At 38.3% G+C, this 13,806-nt stretch overlaps 2 protein-coding genes across 4 annotated transcripts in view; one reads left to right on the forward strand and one right to left on the reverse strand.

The window, feature by feature from the left end:
• Positions 1–13,806, reverse strand: part of LOC145987158 (deoxynucleoside triphosphate triphosphohydrolase SAMHD1-like) — a 144,019-nt gene that overhangs the window by 32,969 nt on the left and 97,244 nt on the right. The gene's annotated exons all lie outside the window — the stretch shown is intronic.
• LOC145986430 (deoxynucleoside triphosphate triphosphohydrolase SAMHD1-like) lies at positions 960–8,692 on the forward strand. The gene is made up of 7 exons (XM_083120444.1): positions 960–1,129; positions 2,141–2,306; positions 5,000–5,167; positions 6,662–6,948; positions 7,202–7,234; positions 7,488–7,722; positions 8,474–8,692. Exons 1-7 carry the CDS (start codon positions 960–962, stop codon positions 8,690–8,692), a joined length of 1,278 nt encoding a protein of 425 aa, XP_082976570.1.

Raw genomic sequence — 13,806 nt, forward strand, 5'->3', positions numbered from 1 at the left:
TTCATTTGAGTTTTGGTAGGAGAGCATGGGCGTCGGAAGAAGGGGGGGGGGGTGTCGAACGGGTCGGTGGGCCCCCCTGGAAATTAACATTTTTCATTTAAAGATACAAGAAAGTCGAAAGTTTGTTACTATTATTGTTAAGAACAGAAATAAAGTTCATTTAGTTAGTACTCTAAGAAAATAGTCAAAGTAAAAATGCATTGGATGGAAAACATTGAGGGAAAAATACACAAACAACAATTTCACCCAAAGAACAAATGGTTCTACAGATTTCAAAACTCTTAGAATTACTGTTGTAGGTGAACAACAAACTTTATGAAAAAACAAAACAACCTAACATTAACCTTCTCTTGAACGAGACGTGCAAAAGTTAATATCAAAATGCATTTCAGATACTAACTGCATAAAATGCAAAATAAATAATGGAAGATAGTTGTGTTGGTATTCACTCGTTTGGTGGATCGAGTCTCCCCATTTATATAATAATAATAACAACAATAATAATAATAATAATAATAATAATAATAATAATAATAATAATAATAATAATAATAATAATAATAGGGCCTCCCCGATGGCGCACCGGTAGCGTCGCCGCCTTGTAATCAAGGGGTCCTGGGTTCGATTCCCGGTAGAGGCACATCGTGGTTCGGATCCCACCTAAAACTGTAGGTCCAGTCCCGATTAGCCTTACTGTGCATAAAGTGGACTTAAAGCACCCCCCACCCTGAAAAAATTTCTGGCGACGCCCATGTAGGAGAGACAATGCTAATTTTACAATAGAAAAGAAAACATCTCCTTGTGTTACTCTAGATTATTATTATTTAACTTCTCTAGTAATTATTATCACATATCATAATATATAAATCAAATATTGCTCTTTTTTTATTTTGTCTGCATTTTGAGCGAGCAAAATCCGCTCCCTAACAACACGTTATTTTTTTTGTTTCGTAGGCAAAATGCATAAAGTTTTCAATGATTCTGTGCATGGACACATTAGCATTCCAGAAACGTGTGTCAAGTTGATAGACACCCTTGAATTCCAGCGACTTCGGAACATCAAGCAGCTAGGAATTTGTTGCTTCGTGTATCCCGCCGCGTGCCACACGAGATTCGAGCACTCTCTAGGGTGAGTTGGTTGCTTTCCTTGATGTGATTTGTGCCATTTTTTTGCAGGGGCGGCAGCAGTAGGAGGGCTGGGGCGGGCATTAGTCCAGCGTGAAATATTAATATTCTTAACCCCTATTACTGCTCACCCAAATAATTTTTTTCCTTAAACATTAGAGCATGAATCACACACACACACACACAAATAGGGAGTGGAGGGGTAGGAAAAATACAAAGACAGAGAACAAAGAATGGCAGGGATAAATGATAGCAATAACATCGTAAGAAAGAAAACAATACAGAACAAAGAAAGACAGAATTGATAGATAAACCTCGGAAGAAAGATAACAAGACAGAACAAAGTAAGACAGAAAGGATAGATAAACATAGGAAGAAAGAAAACACGATAGAGAGAAGAAAGACAGAATTGATAGATAAACATCGGAAAAAAGAAAACAATTAGAACAAGGAAATACAGAATTGATAGATAGACATCGGAAGAAAGAAAACAAGAGAGAACAAAGAAAGACAGAATTTATAGAAAAATATAGGAAGAAAGGAAACAAGACAACAAAAAAATACAGAATTGACAGAAAACATAGGGAAAAAGAAGACAAGATAGATACAACAAGTTTATTCACTTGAATAATTTTGAATAGCTGAATAAATCTGTTCACCGGAAGACGAGAAAAGAGGAGCTCTCTCTGAAGGTATCAAAGACAGAAAAAGTAGACAATGGACAATGTAAAATGAAGTTTGCACACATTGCAGACAGATATTATTGTAATGTTTTCATGTAGTCATTATTATTTATCCCACACTCTTTAGTACTTTTAGAATATTAATCATTCTTTCTAATGGCAGTATACGCTTATCCTGGAGAGAACATGCGATCCTACACTGATATAAGGTAACACATGCTCCATTAGATAGACGAAAGGTATCATTTGAAGATTATATTGTAGCCCATTGACAATAGATAGAAATAACGCATGATTGATCTAAAGTTCTGTTCTGCATTCATTTGTTCCAGAACATGTTACCTAGCTGGAAAGATGGCAGAAGCTCTGAACACAAATTCCACGATCAAAATCACAAAGGAAGAAATAGAGTGTTTGCAGATTGCGGGCTTGTGTCATGATATAGGCCATGGACCATTCTCCCATATGTGGGAGAAAATTGTTGGAGGTGGATTTAGGGTAAGTTTATTTCTATTATACTTAAAACAGTTTTATCAATGCTCTTCGACGTGATTAATGACGTTGCTAGCTACGTGGGAGAAGAAGGTGCCGAAAAACCGGAGATAGTCGGGACACCGATACCAATGCTTCTCTATGCGGATGATCTTTTTTTATTTTAATATCAAACGAAGTACAGGGGTTACAGCGGGGATTGAACAGACTTAAGCAATATTGCGCAACATGGAAGTTGAAGGTAAACACACAAAAAACTAAAATAATGGTGTTTAAGAAAGGTTATGTTTTCGCAGCAAAGGAGCGGCGGGCCTATGGGGATTCCGAGCTTGAAAGGGTCAAACGTCTCACCTATCTAGGCATCACGCTGAGTATGGCAGGGGAGTGGACAAAGCACATCGAAGGCAGAAAGGGAACAGCTTGTTATGGGCTGGGCAAGGTAGAGGGACTGCAACGGAAAGTCCCTACAGTCAGTGTGAGATTGCTGGATCAAATTTATGAAGCAACGGTGAAAGCAACCCTATTTTACGGCGCGGAACTATGGGGGAGGAGAGGGGGGCGAGTAGCAAATCAGATACAAGCGCGGTTATTAAAACAAATACTGGGAACCAGCACGAGAGCAAGCACGTGTGGCGTCTTGAGGGATATGGGAAAACATATGGAGGATGTCGAAGCGAGGATGAGATGCTTCAAGTATTGGGTGAAGCTGGAACAAGGGGCTGGAGACTCACTGAAAGAACAGTGTTTGCGAGTTCAGATTGAGGAAGGGTTCGCACGCCACTGGGCAAGTGGGATTAGGGACGACTTGTACAGAATGGGTCTGCGGGAACTCTGGGAAGATGTTAGGGGCGGGAGGTGCGAAACTGGGATGTTGCAAATTATAAGGGAAAGATTGGTGGACAGTAGCAGGCAAGACATCATGGCAGAATGTAGGGAGAAGGTAACGCTCGCCGCCGCACAACCGCCAGGGGTGTGGGTGGAATGGGGAGAAAACGATACATTGATACGTGTACGTACCAGCAAAGAAGTGGATTCCCCTGGTTCCTGCTAGGGGGTGGAGGCAACACAAACGCAAGGTGCCGGACCTTCGTGCCATCTGCACGTTATGCGGCGAAGAGGAGACGAGGGCTCACATCCTACATGAGTGTGTTTGGTCGGCACCCCTCAGACAACGCAAATGGGGGGACAGTGCAAGGGACAGCATTGAGCAGACGATCCAGGCTGTATGTAGGGAGGAGAGGAGTGGTATAACGAATGCAAACATCAAAGCCCTGGGCTCCTATTTACATGCAGTTTGGAGGAAGCGCAGGGAAATGTTGCAAGGGGTAAGTGAAAGTGAAGGGTACGGAACAGCAGTGGCTCAAGCATAGGTGGAGCGTGTAGTGCAGTGATGTGAAGGTAGTGATAATGAACATGTAGTTATAATGAATTATTTTTAATGCAAGTATCATATATTTGCTGGGGTACCTTGGAAAATGCAAATATTTTGAAACGCTAAATACTCTGTACTCCAGGTTATTTATTATACTTATTGCCATGTTAAGAAAAACGAAACAATTTTCGCTTATTATACATCTTTACCTGCTTGCCATTCCATAGCTGTAAAACACATACTAGTCGACGTGTTACGATAAAGTAAGTTGACAGAATCTTTCAAATCTACCATGAGATTTTTGCTTGAGTGAACAGGTTTCAAGATTTGATTAATGCCTTGGTAATAAACTTGAGGCAAGCCACTTGTGTCAAACTGGATGACGACGTACTTATAAATCTAGTTCTGAAGCCATGCTTGTTTTGAGTTTTTGTTTTAAATCAACTTTATGCACAGAAGGGCTAATCGGGATTGGACCTACAGTTTAAAGTGGGATCCGAATCACTATGTGCCTCCACCGGGTATCGAACCTGGAACTCCTTGATTGCAAGGCGACGACGCTACCACTGCGCCATCGGAGAGGCCCTAAAGCCACACTTGTATTTACAGAATTACCCATTCTTTAGTTGGTTTCCGTTGTTGAATGGTTTCAAAGTTGTATTGAAAGGTTTTTAATACATTTTCGAGTACTTGTATAGGTGAATGCAGATTTTTTTCCTTAGGGAGAAGGGTGTATAGCATATGGGCACACATAAACACACCATCACACCCCCCACACACACACACCACACACACACGATTCTTGATCCACAGATTTAGTCTTCTGAATTATTCTGGTTTGTTAATTTTTAAACTATGTACTATTATTTCTGTATAATTGAAGTATCTTTAACGTTTTATGCATTTGATTTTTCATGTACAGTGGGATGCACAAGTATTGCTCGGCAAATTGCCCATGGTTATTTTCAGTAATTCTTCTCTTGCAAGAATAGATATTTAAGTACCCTAGTATGTTCATGCAAATCTGTCAGCAGCTTGTTTTTAGTTTTGTTTTAATTCTTGAAACTTTCTTTAGGTAAAACGAAGATCATGAACATGATGATGGACAATTTGCTCGGTACTACTAATGCATCTTACTGTACACTTTACACTGAATTGCCCTTAGAAATCCTTAATTGGAAAATTCCAGAATGGTTAGACTGTGCAAATTTCTGAGGGACTCCAACCTATTCCCTTAGAAAAAGCAAGAGCTGTCGAGCCACCTTGACTCATGTCATTGGAAAATATACATTTTTTTAAAAAAAAATATTTTTTAAACATTTCTCAGCATGAGGATATGTCCATTGCAATTTTCGAAAGAATGGTGAAGAATTCAAAAATATGGAGTGATATACCAGATAAAGAGGATAGGATTCAAATGGTGAAGGATATGATGGCTGGAATAACAACAGACGACTTGGTGAGACAGGGGAAGAAAAAATGGTATTTATATCAGGTAAGCTATGGTTTATTAAGATCCGGCTTTTTAATATTAATATTTAATATGAAAAAATAAATGTTATACATTAACTGTTCGGAGATTTGTATTTATCACTTTCGCTTTAGTTTCATGATCGAACTGTTGAAAATTTTTAATAGTATTGTAAATGATGTAAATAGTATTGTAAGATCCTTAGGAAAAAGTTTGGACCTAAAAGGGATGAGGAGACAGGTGAGTGGAGAAGGTTACATAATTTAGAAGTACATAATTTCTATTCATGTCCAGATATTATTAGAATAATTAAATCAAGAAGACTTAGGTGGGCAGGCCATGTGGCACGAATGGTAGAGGAAATACGAGTTTACAGAATTCTTGTTGGGAAACCTGATGGTTTGATTGATTGATTTGATTGATTTGATTGATTTAGTTTTTATTTTACTTCGCGTTTTGTGCCTCTTGGCTAATTTGCGAAGATGGGGATGAGTGATGAAATGATGACATTGATGAATGGACATTCACAAACAACCAAGCCCAAGCGGGATTCGAACCCGGGACCCTTGGCGTCGCAGCGCGATGTGCTAACCACTCGGCCACAGGGTCCGGCCAGAAACCTGATGATAAGAGACCTGTAGGAAGACCAAGACGAAGGTGGAGGGACAACGTTGAGATAGACCTAAAGGAGATCGGTAGGGATGGAAAAGAGTATATAAATCTTGCTCAAGATAGGGACAGATGGAAGGCCTGTGTTGCTGCAGCCATGAACCTTCGGGTTTAAGAAGGCTAGAGAGTTAGAGTTATTGTAAATGATTTCACTGATTCATTGGTTTAAATACTATAAGCTACATTGTGTTTGCAGAATTATTAGCTATTTATGGACCCTATGTTTATAGTTTAATTATTATTTACAATTTTCTACTTTAGTTGAATATAACATTTGCTGCGGTGAATGCATTTATTTCCGTTTTGCTTCGATATAATTCTATGGAACTATTCCTTGTTTGCTGTATTACTTATCATTTTCACTTCTTCATGCATATTTTCCAATTCGAAGCGTGTAAAACTTGATTTATAAGAATATAAATTTGGAAGTATTTTCTCCCGTAAGGAATTAAGTTTCGTAAATCTTTATTTTACGGTTCGCAGATTTAATTATATAAAAAAAAACGTATGTCAAACAAGACAACTAGTGTGTACCATAATATCCTAGAAATCTAACTAAAATTCCTGACTGTTTATTACTTGTGTGTTGAGGAATATCACAATAGGGATTTATGCTTAGTTAATATTTTGCTAAAAAATTATCAAGCTTTGCATATGGCATTTGATAAATCGCTCAGTATTAGCATATCAATCAAGAGCAACGTGTTTTCTTTTTAAGTTAATCTAGAATTGTATAACAAAATGCAGTTTCATAGTGTAAAGGAGTCATTCTGTTCGGTTTGTAGAAATACATTAATAAATTTTGAAAGTTTTTGGAACAGTGAATCATCGTGCTTTAATTCTTTGCAGATAGTTGCTAACAAACAAAATGGAATCGACGTTGACAAGTGGGATTATTTTCTTCGAGATGGTCATCAGCTGAATTTGGGAGTGACCTTTGATTACAGAAGGATTCTGGAGAATTGCAAAATTGTGAAGGTCAAGGTGGAAGGTATGAAACCTGGGGAAGTTCTCGAAGTAGAGCAAGTTTGCTTCAGAGACAAGGAAGCATTCAACATCTATGAAATGTTTACAAATCGAGCAACTCTGCACCACAAAGCATACCAACATCCAGTAGTGAAGTGCATTGAGACAATGTAAGTGTAGGAAATTTGATGAAATCTGGAATGCAAAACACTAATTTAGTACAATTTTCACGATGGTACCAAAAAGATTTAGTACGATTTTACTTCAAGAAATTATAACCACAACCTGGATATGACTATGTATTGAAGAAAGCATTAAATGAGAGATTCTGCATACCTTGCTATTAATTGTAATTTATTACATACAATGATAAAATAATTAAAGTATCTTGCAATATTTCTAATTATCTGTGTCTATTTACAGGCTCTTAGATGCAGTCGTAGAGTATGATAGAAGGTTAGTATCATGAAGTAACATTTTCAAATTTATTTGAAAGTAGTTTCAGTCATCGCATTTCATGTTTAATATTTGCAGTAAGATCACTTATATTGCACGCTCTTGAACATTTAAAAATTCTATTGTAATTTAAAGTATTTGGGGATTTACCTTTCTTGTTCAAAAGTTTTCAGAGGATAAAAACACCAATATATGCATGAGTAATGCTTCGAAATTCTTTCAATGGCGTTTCTTGTTGATTTTTTCCAAGCAGGAATGACAGACATGATTCATGGGTTAATATCAGCAAAGAAGCATCTAGGGCTATTGATGATAAGGTCGAGAAGTATCTCCAGCTGACGGATCATATCCTAAATGAAGTGCAGTGTGATCCTGGTAGTGCAGTGGAAATAAAACAGGCGAAAGAGCTCATTCACAGGATTTTCAAGAGGAAACTATATAAGCGTTTTTCCAAACGCTTGTCCCTGGCACCAGGTCAGATGTTTAAGGTAAATAATTGCCTCTGTACATGACAGTGTCGAATTCATTATAAGCTTCAGTTCCTGCAGGTTTTGTCGATTTTAAAATAATCTTGATTTATTTTTACTGCTCTGCATTGTATCAAAAAACTTTCTTAGACGAAAGCATTTACCTTAGCATTTATCTTAACATTTATGCCATGCCCAAAATATTACCGTATAAAGAAAGTGAATAATTTTATTGCATATCCACAACACATGTGGTTTTCATTCCGACTGAACCTCGTTATCATTGTAATGTATTTTAATTTTGCAGTTTTTATCCTTTTTAGAAACTTCCTAGTTATACATATTGTTCAAAAAAATCTCTAAGTCAATGCTTTAATTGAAGTAACTGGAGAATGAACATTAACGATTGATTAACACTTTATAGCTAGATATTTAAGTAAAGGTTTCATGATTTGTACTATACTAATGTCCAAAATTAAAGCAACAAACGGAAATTCTTTCCCATGTGTCCATTTGACCACATAATACGATCAGGTGATAGTAATATTTATGATGTCATAGACAATTGGTTTAAGATAGAAAATAAACTAACCTTAATGTGACAGGATTTATCAACAAAAAAATCACGATAGGAACAGGTTAAACTTGGCAAATTTATATAAAAAAAAATCACACGAGAAAAGGATTTCTGTTTGTTGCTTTCATTTTGGACACTAGTGTACTTCCTAAATGGTATAAAATAAATAAATGTATTACTTTTTTCTTCTTTCAGAACCGGGATGTCATCAAAGGCGAGTTGATAAAGCATCTCAAAATAAAGCAAGGTGCTCCAGATTTGCTGAAGGAGGAACATTTCGAAGTCAATGTGATTGATATCAACCTCAGCAGTGAGAAAGGTGTCCCATTTAATGATATCATATTCTACGACAAGAATGGGGAACTGAAGAAGAAGGAACTCAATGACGTCATGATATTTGCTTCTGTAGAGTAAGCGTCTTTCAAGATTTATTTCGAAGTCTGTTCCACTTAAATATACAATTTGCAAAAGTTTGTTTTAAGTCCAATATAGGGTTATGGTACTAGATCTGCAGTTTACAGTTGAAGCATACTGAGCTAATTAATGACTATGCCATAAAGACAATGTGAAATGTGTTACAGTGTTGTTGTTTTTATTTACATTTCATGCAGTTTAGTATACTGAGATACATTATTTTATTTTACACTCTTTTTCTAATCAATCAGTTTTACTTTGGTTATTCTGTTTGGATAATAACTAAACTGAACCCAGTACAGGATCTACAAATGTTGCCCCCCCAAATATTACCAAAGCCCCCCTCTACCTACCTACCTTCACACACACCCCCACACACATATATTATATATATATACATATATGTGTGTGTATATGTGTGTTATGTATATGTGTAATATATGTGTGTGTGTGTAATTCTTGATCTCATGTTGACAAAGTCACATACAAGGGCCTACAGGGTGATTCAAAAGTTCCTTAACACAGCCTATAAAAAGTAAAGGAGTTAGGCTGTGTACATTTGGTCTTGATACAAAGAGGTTAGGCTTAGGGGGAACCACATTGGCGCGTTACAAGCGGACGTCCGCCATATTGAATTCAACACAAAATTTTAAAATGGGAAAGGGGTGATGTGATAGGTGCAGATTTCTTCAGAGATTGTAGGGGGGAGCTAAGTAAAGCATGAATACTAGGGCTGAGCCGAAAGCGATGTATCGGTATCGGCCGATACTGGCGGTATCGGCATCGGTGAGTATCGGCTGATTTTCTTTTACCGATACCATCCGATACCATAGATTTTCAGTGACTAGAAGAGCGGGAAAAGGCAACAGCTCGTCTCAGTATTAGTTCTTTTTAAAAAGTTCATCCTTCTTTGTGACACATTGGGAGACCATAGATTTTCCTAGAAACATTGGATAAAACCCCACCCTCCTGGGAAGCATATGGCAAGATCAAAGCCATGGGTAAGTGAATGCTGAACCCAAACGTGACCATGAGGGCATGGAACTGCTTAGTTAACACCGTGGGAAATAAACCATTCATTCCCAATTCTTGTTTGAAGATCGTGGTCGTAAGATAGGTGGATGTTTTCAACTCCCCTCCACCTAATGCCGAGTCGGGTAGTTGTGGAATTCTTGGAAAAGAGGGATGAAGGTCACTGCGAAATTAGCTTGTATTATCTAATTCAAGCGCGATGGGGAATCAGCAATTTATACTTATTTTATGCACTTCTGTCTTTCGTGTGACTGCCGGTATCGGCCAATGATGGCTATTTATTTCCGCCGAAAGCCGGCCCCCGTGGCGGAGTGTTTAGCACATCGCGCTACAACGCCAGGGTTCGAATCCCAGCCTGGGCATGGATGTTTGGGAGTGTCCATTCAAAATTTCATCACATCATCACTCATCCCCATCGTCACAAATTAGCCAAAAGTGGCACAAACAGCGAAGCAATGAATCAATAATTTCAGCCGAGATTAGATTGGAAACATGCGGATTTGAATGACAGTTCTAAGAAAGATAAGCTAAACGGGACTGGACCTACATTTTAAAGTTGGACTATGTGCTTCCAATAACTATCGAAACCGCGATCTATTGATTACAAGGCGACGGCGACACCATCGAAGAGGCCCCTCTAAAGATTTATGTACACCACTACTTACAATAATGTACATAAAATGTTTATCAGGAACTTTACTTTTCATCAAATGGACGTGCCATCATTCTTTTGTTACTCAATAAATGTTCAATTCTTTTACTTCTTTGACGTAAATTTCCTCGCCGTTACCTTTTTTTTACACAAATTTTAGCGGTCTTAAGTACACGTAAGACAGATGATGAATATTTGCTATTTTATCTCTGATTTTATAGCGTCTTTTTACTATTTATGTAATAACAATTTTTTTTAGTCAAGATAGAAAGAACAAAATAAGTATTAACATTGTCTTTCCTCCGTTTCTTAGTCTGTGGTTACATAGGCCATACGCATCGGAGAAATTAAGTACTAATTAATTAATTTTCATATTACGTATTACAATAATTATATTAACGTATTAAATAGAAACAATTTTATTATTAGGCTATATTTCTGAGACACTTGGCTCGGACTGGCTCACCAAATTATATATTTCTAAATACGTGCCTAGTGATGTGACGCGTTAGTATGACTCGGTAACTAGCCTTTGTTATTTTGTACTGGAATTATACAAGTATGGGTATCGGTCATGGTATCGGTATCGGCATCGGTATCGGAAAATGGTGGTATCGGCTCAGCTGTAATAAATACTGTTATCTTTCTGTTTCTGGGGGGCAAAGTTTTTTTTTTAATTTGGACCTAATACACTTGAGTTAACCTTTGAAAAATTGCAATTACTCGTACGATAACTACTTTAACAACAAAACATATATCAGGGTACATCGAACTTCACTAGCTGGACAAGAAATTCTCTCTATTACTGTGATTATGTAATTAAACAACATAATACTTTACATGTAACTTTTGACTGAGAATTTGATTTTCATATTCGGTTTATAATACATAATCCTATAATCCATTATAGAAGTTTAATATCTTCACACATATTTACATAAAAAAGGAAAGTCTGGCGCCGTCGAGGGCGGTGCCCCGGGCAATCGCTTGGGTTGCCCGGCCCTTAAGCCGCACACACATACACACACACACACATCCACGTATTGTTTTGAACGTTGGTTAAGCTTTGGTATAAATATGTAACACTGCAACTTTCAGCCACATCAATGCAGTATGAAATAGCACACATATTAACAGATACATGTAAAAAAATACTAATCGTGATTATATCAAACAGTGGCATATTGAAAAGAGAAGATTTTCAACTTCTACTTGACTTTTTCGAAGGGAAACAAAGGTGCCTATTTTGCAATGAACTGGGTCATTCAAGAGCATGAAGACTGCAGTATTCCCATGCTTCTTCCTCTATTCTCGCACATATTCATTTATAATATGCCATGCGTTTTCGTTAATTCATGGTCGGTTTGAAAAACGAAATACTGAAATAGTAAACGTACAAGCTCAACAAAGACACTCAAACTGATTGATAGTCCCACATTATTGATTCTGCCCACTTCAGAGCGGAATCCTGCGTAATTTTCCACCTGCTGTGTGCGAAATTTCTGTATGCAAAAGTTATGTAATATGTTGAAAGTTATAAATTAAGCCCCTTATGGGAGGGGGGGGGGGGGGCAAACGAGAACTGGAGGGGGCCGGCCCCTGGTTTCGGCGCCCGTGGACATGTGATATATATATACAGGGTGTCCCACTCGTAAGGGGCCCCGGAAAAGTGTTATAAAAATCTTAATAAAAGAGGATATGAAACCAAATTTGTACAGGACATACCTTTATGGTTGAGAAATGAAGGTACATTACAAGAAGTGCTGGAAATGACCTCCCCCGTCATGTATACACAGTTCAACACGGTGCTGCATGTTCGTGAATGTTGTTGCCAGAGTATTCGGCGTGATTGCCTGGATTTCACGGCGGATGTTCTCACGTAATTCGTCGATTGTGCGTGGTTTGTTTTTGTACAAACTACCTTTAAGGTGACCCCACAGAAAAAAGTCAGGGGGGTAAAGTCCGGTGACCTTGGGTGCCATAATCCTTTCGAAATCATTCGTTCAGGGAAAAATTATTCCACCGCAGCCATACTCGCGTCAGACTTGTGGCATATTGACCCATCTTTGGGGCAACATGTGAACCAGTTGGATGACGAGGAACTGACACTTGGCTGGTACTAGCAAGATGGGGCAACATGCCACACGTCTGACGCGAGTATGGCTGCGGTGGAATAATTTTTCCCTGAACGAATGATTTCGAAAGGATTATGACACCCAAGGTCACCGGACTTTACCCCCCTGACTTTTTTCTGTGGGGTCACCTTAAAGGTAGTTTGTACAAAAACAAACCACGCACAATCGACGAATTACGTGAGAACATCCGCCGTGAAATCCAGGCAATCACGCCGAATACTCTGGCAACAACATTCACGAACATGCAGCACCGTGTTGAACTGTGTATACATGACGGGGGAGGTCATTTCCAGCACTTCTTGTAATGTACCTTCATTTCTCAACCATAAAGGTATGTCCTGTACAAATTTGGTTTCATATCCTCTTTTATTAAGATTTTTATAACACTTTCTCCGGGGCTCCTTACGAGTGGGACACTCAGTATATGACACTGTTTTCTCACACCTGGAAAATGATACATTTGTTGCAATCATACAGTCATAACTTTTCCCTGATTAAAGATAGGTTGAAGAAACCTTCACCTTTGCATTTATCGTGAAATTCTAGCCTGGTGTGATTCTAGTGTGACTGACACGCGGGAGACCGGGGTTGGTGATCTAAGGTCGGAATTTTTCCGGTTTTGTCCCGCGTAAAACGGCTCTAGGGCCCACGCAGCCTCAAATCAAATGGTACCCGGTGGGAGGTAAAGGCAGTCACATCAGCTTCAACATGGCCACCATCGAAAAAATGTGGGGTCCTACCCCCACATACCCTAAATGTGCCTTCATGACTTATGCACAGGGAACTTTAACTTTAGCTTTACCTGTATATATCGTATTCGTTTCTGTACCCCTTAGTAACTACGTTTATTTTTTACATACGCATATACGTACGAACCCTCTACTATGTCAATGGCTGAGGGCCTCCTAAAGGCTTACTTGTCTACGGGCCCCCCAGCACTGCGGGGTTTTGCGGCTTGTAGATCCGGTACTGAATGAACCTTATTTGTGTTATTAACATTAAAGATAACAAGTTTCTTCTTTTTGTAACTTGACTGTACTTGAATATAGTGGTTCAATATGTTGAAATTGTTGTTATATAAATGCTCGTAGTAGATCACAGAAGCTTAAAGCAATCATTTTGTTTGTACAGAGTAGGAAGCCAGCACTCAGTCTGAAGCAGAATTTATCAGCGACGCATTAATAAGCCTAGTCAATCAAAATCAAGCTTTTTAAAATTTTCCATTTTCGTGCTGACTACGACTACTGTAGAAGGTATTTCACGATTCAATGTAGGACACAATACTATATTTTAAT

This window comes from Lepisma saccharinum, chromosome 4, assembly GCF_977018435.1.
Source record: "Lepisma saccharinum chromosome 4, izLepSacc3.1, whole genome shotgun sequence".
Taxonomy (NCBI): domain Eukaryota; kingdom Metazoa; phylum Arthropoda; class Insecta; order Zygentoma; family Lepismatidae; genus Lepisma; species Lepisma saccharinum.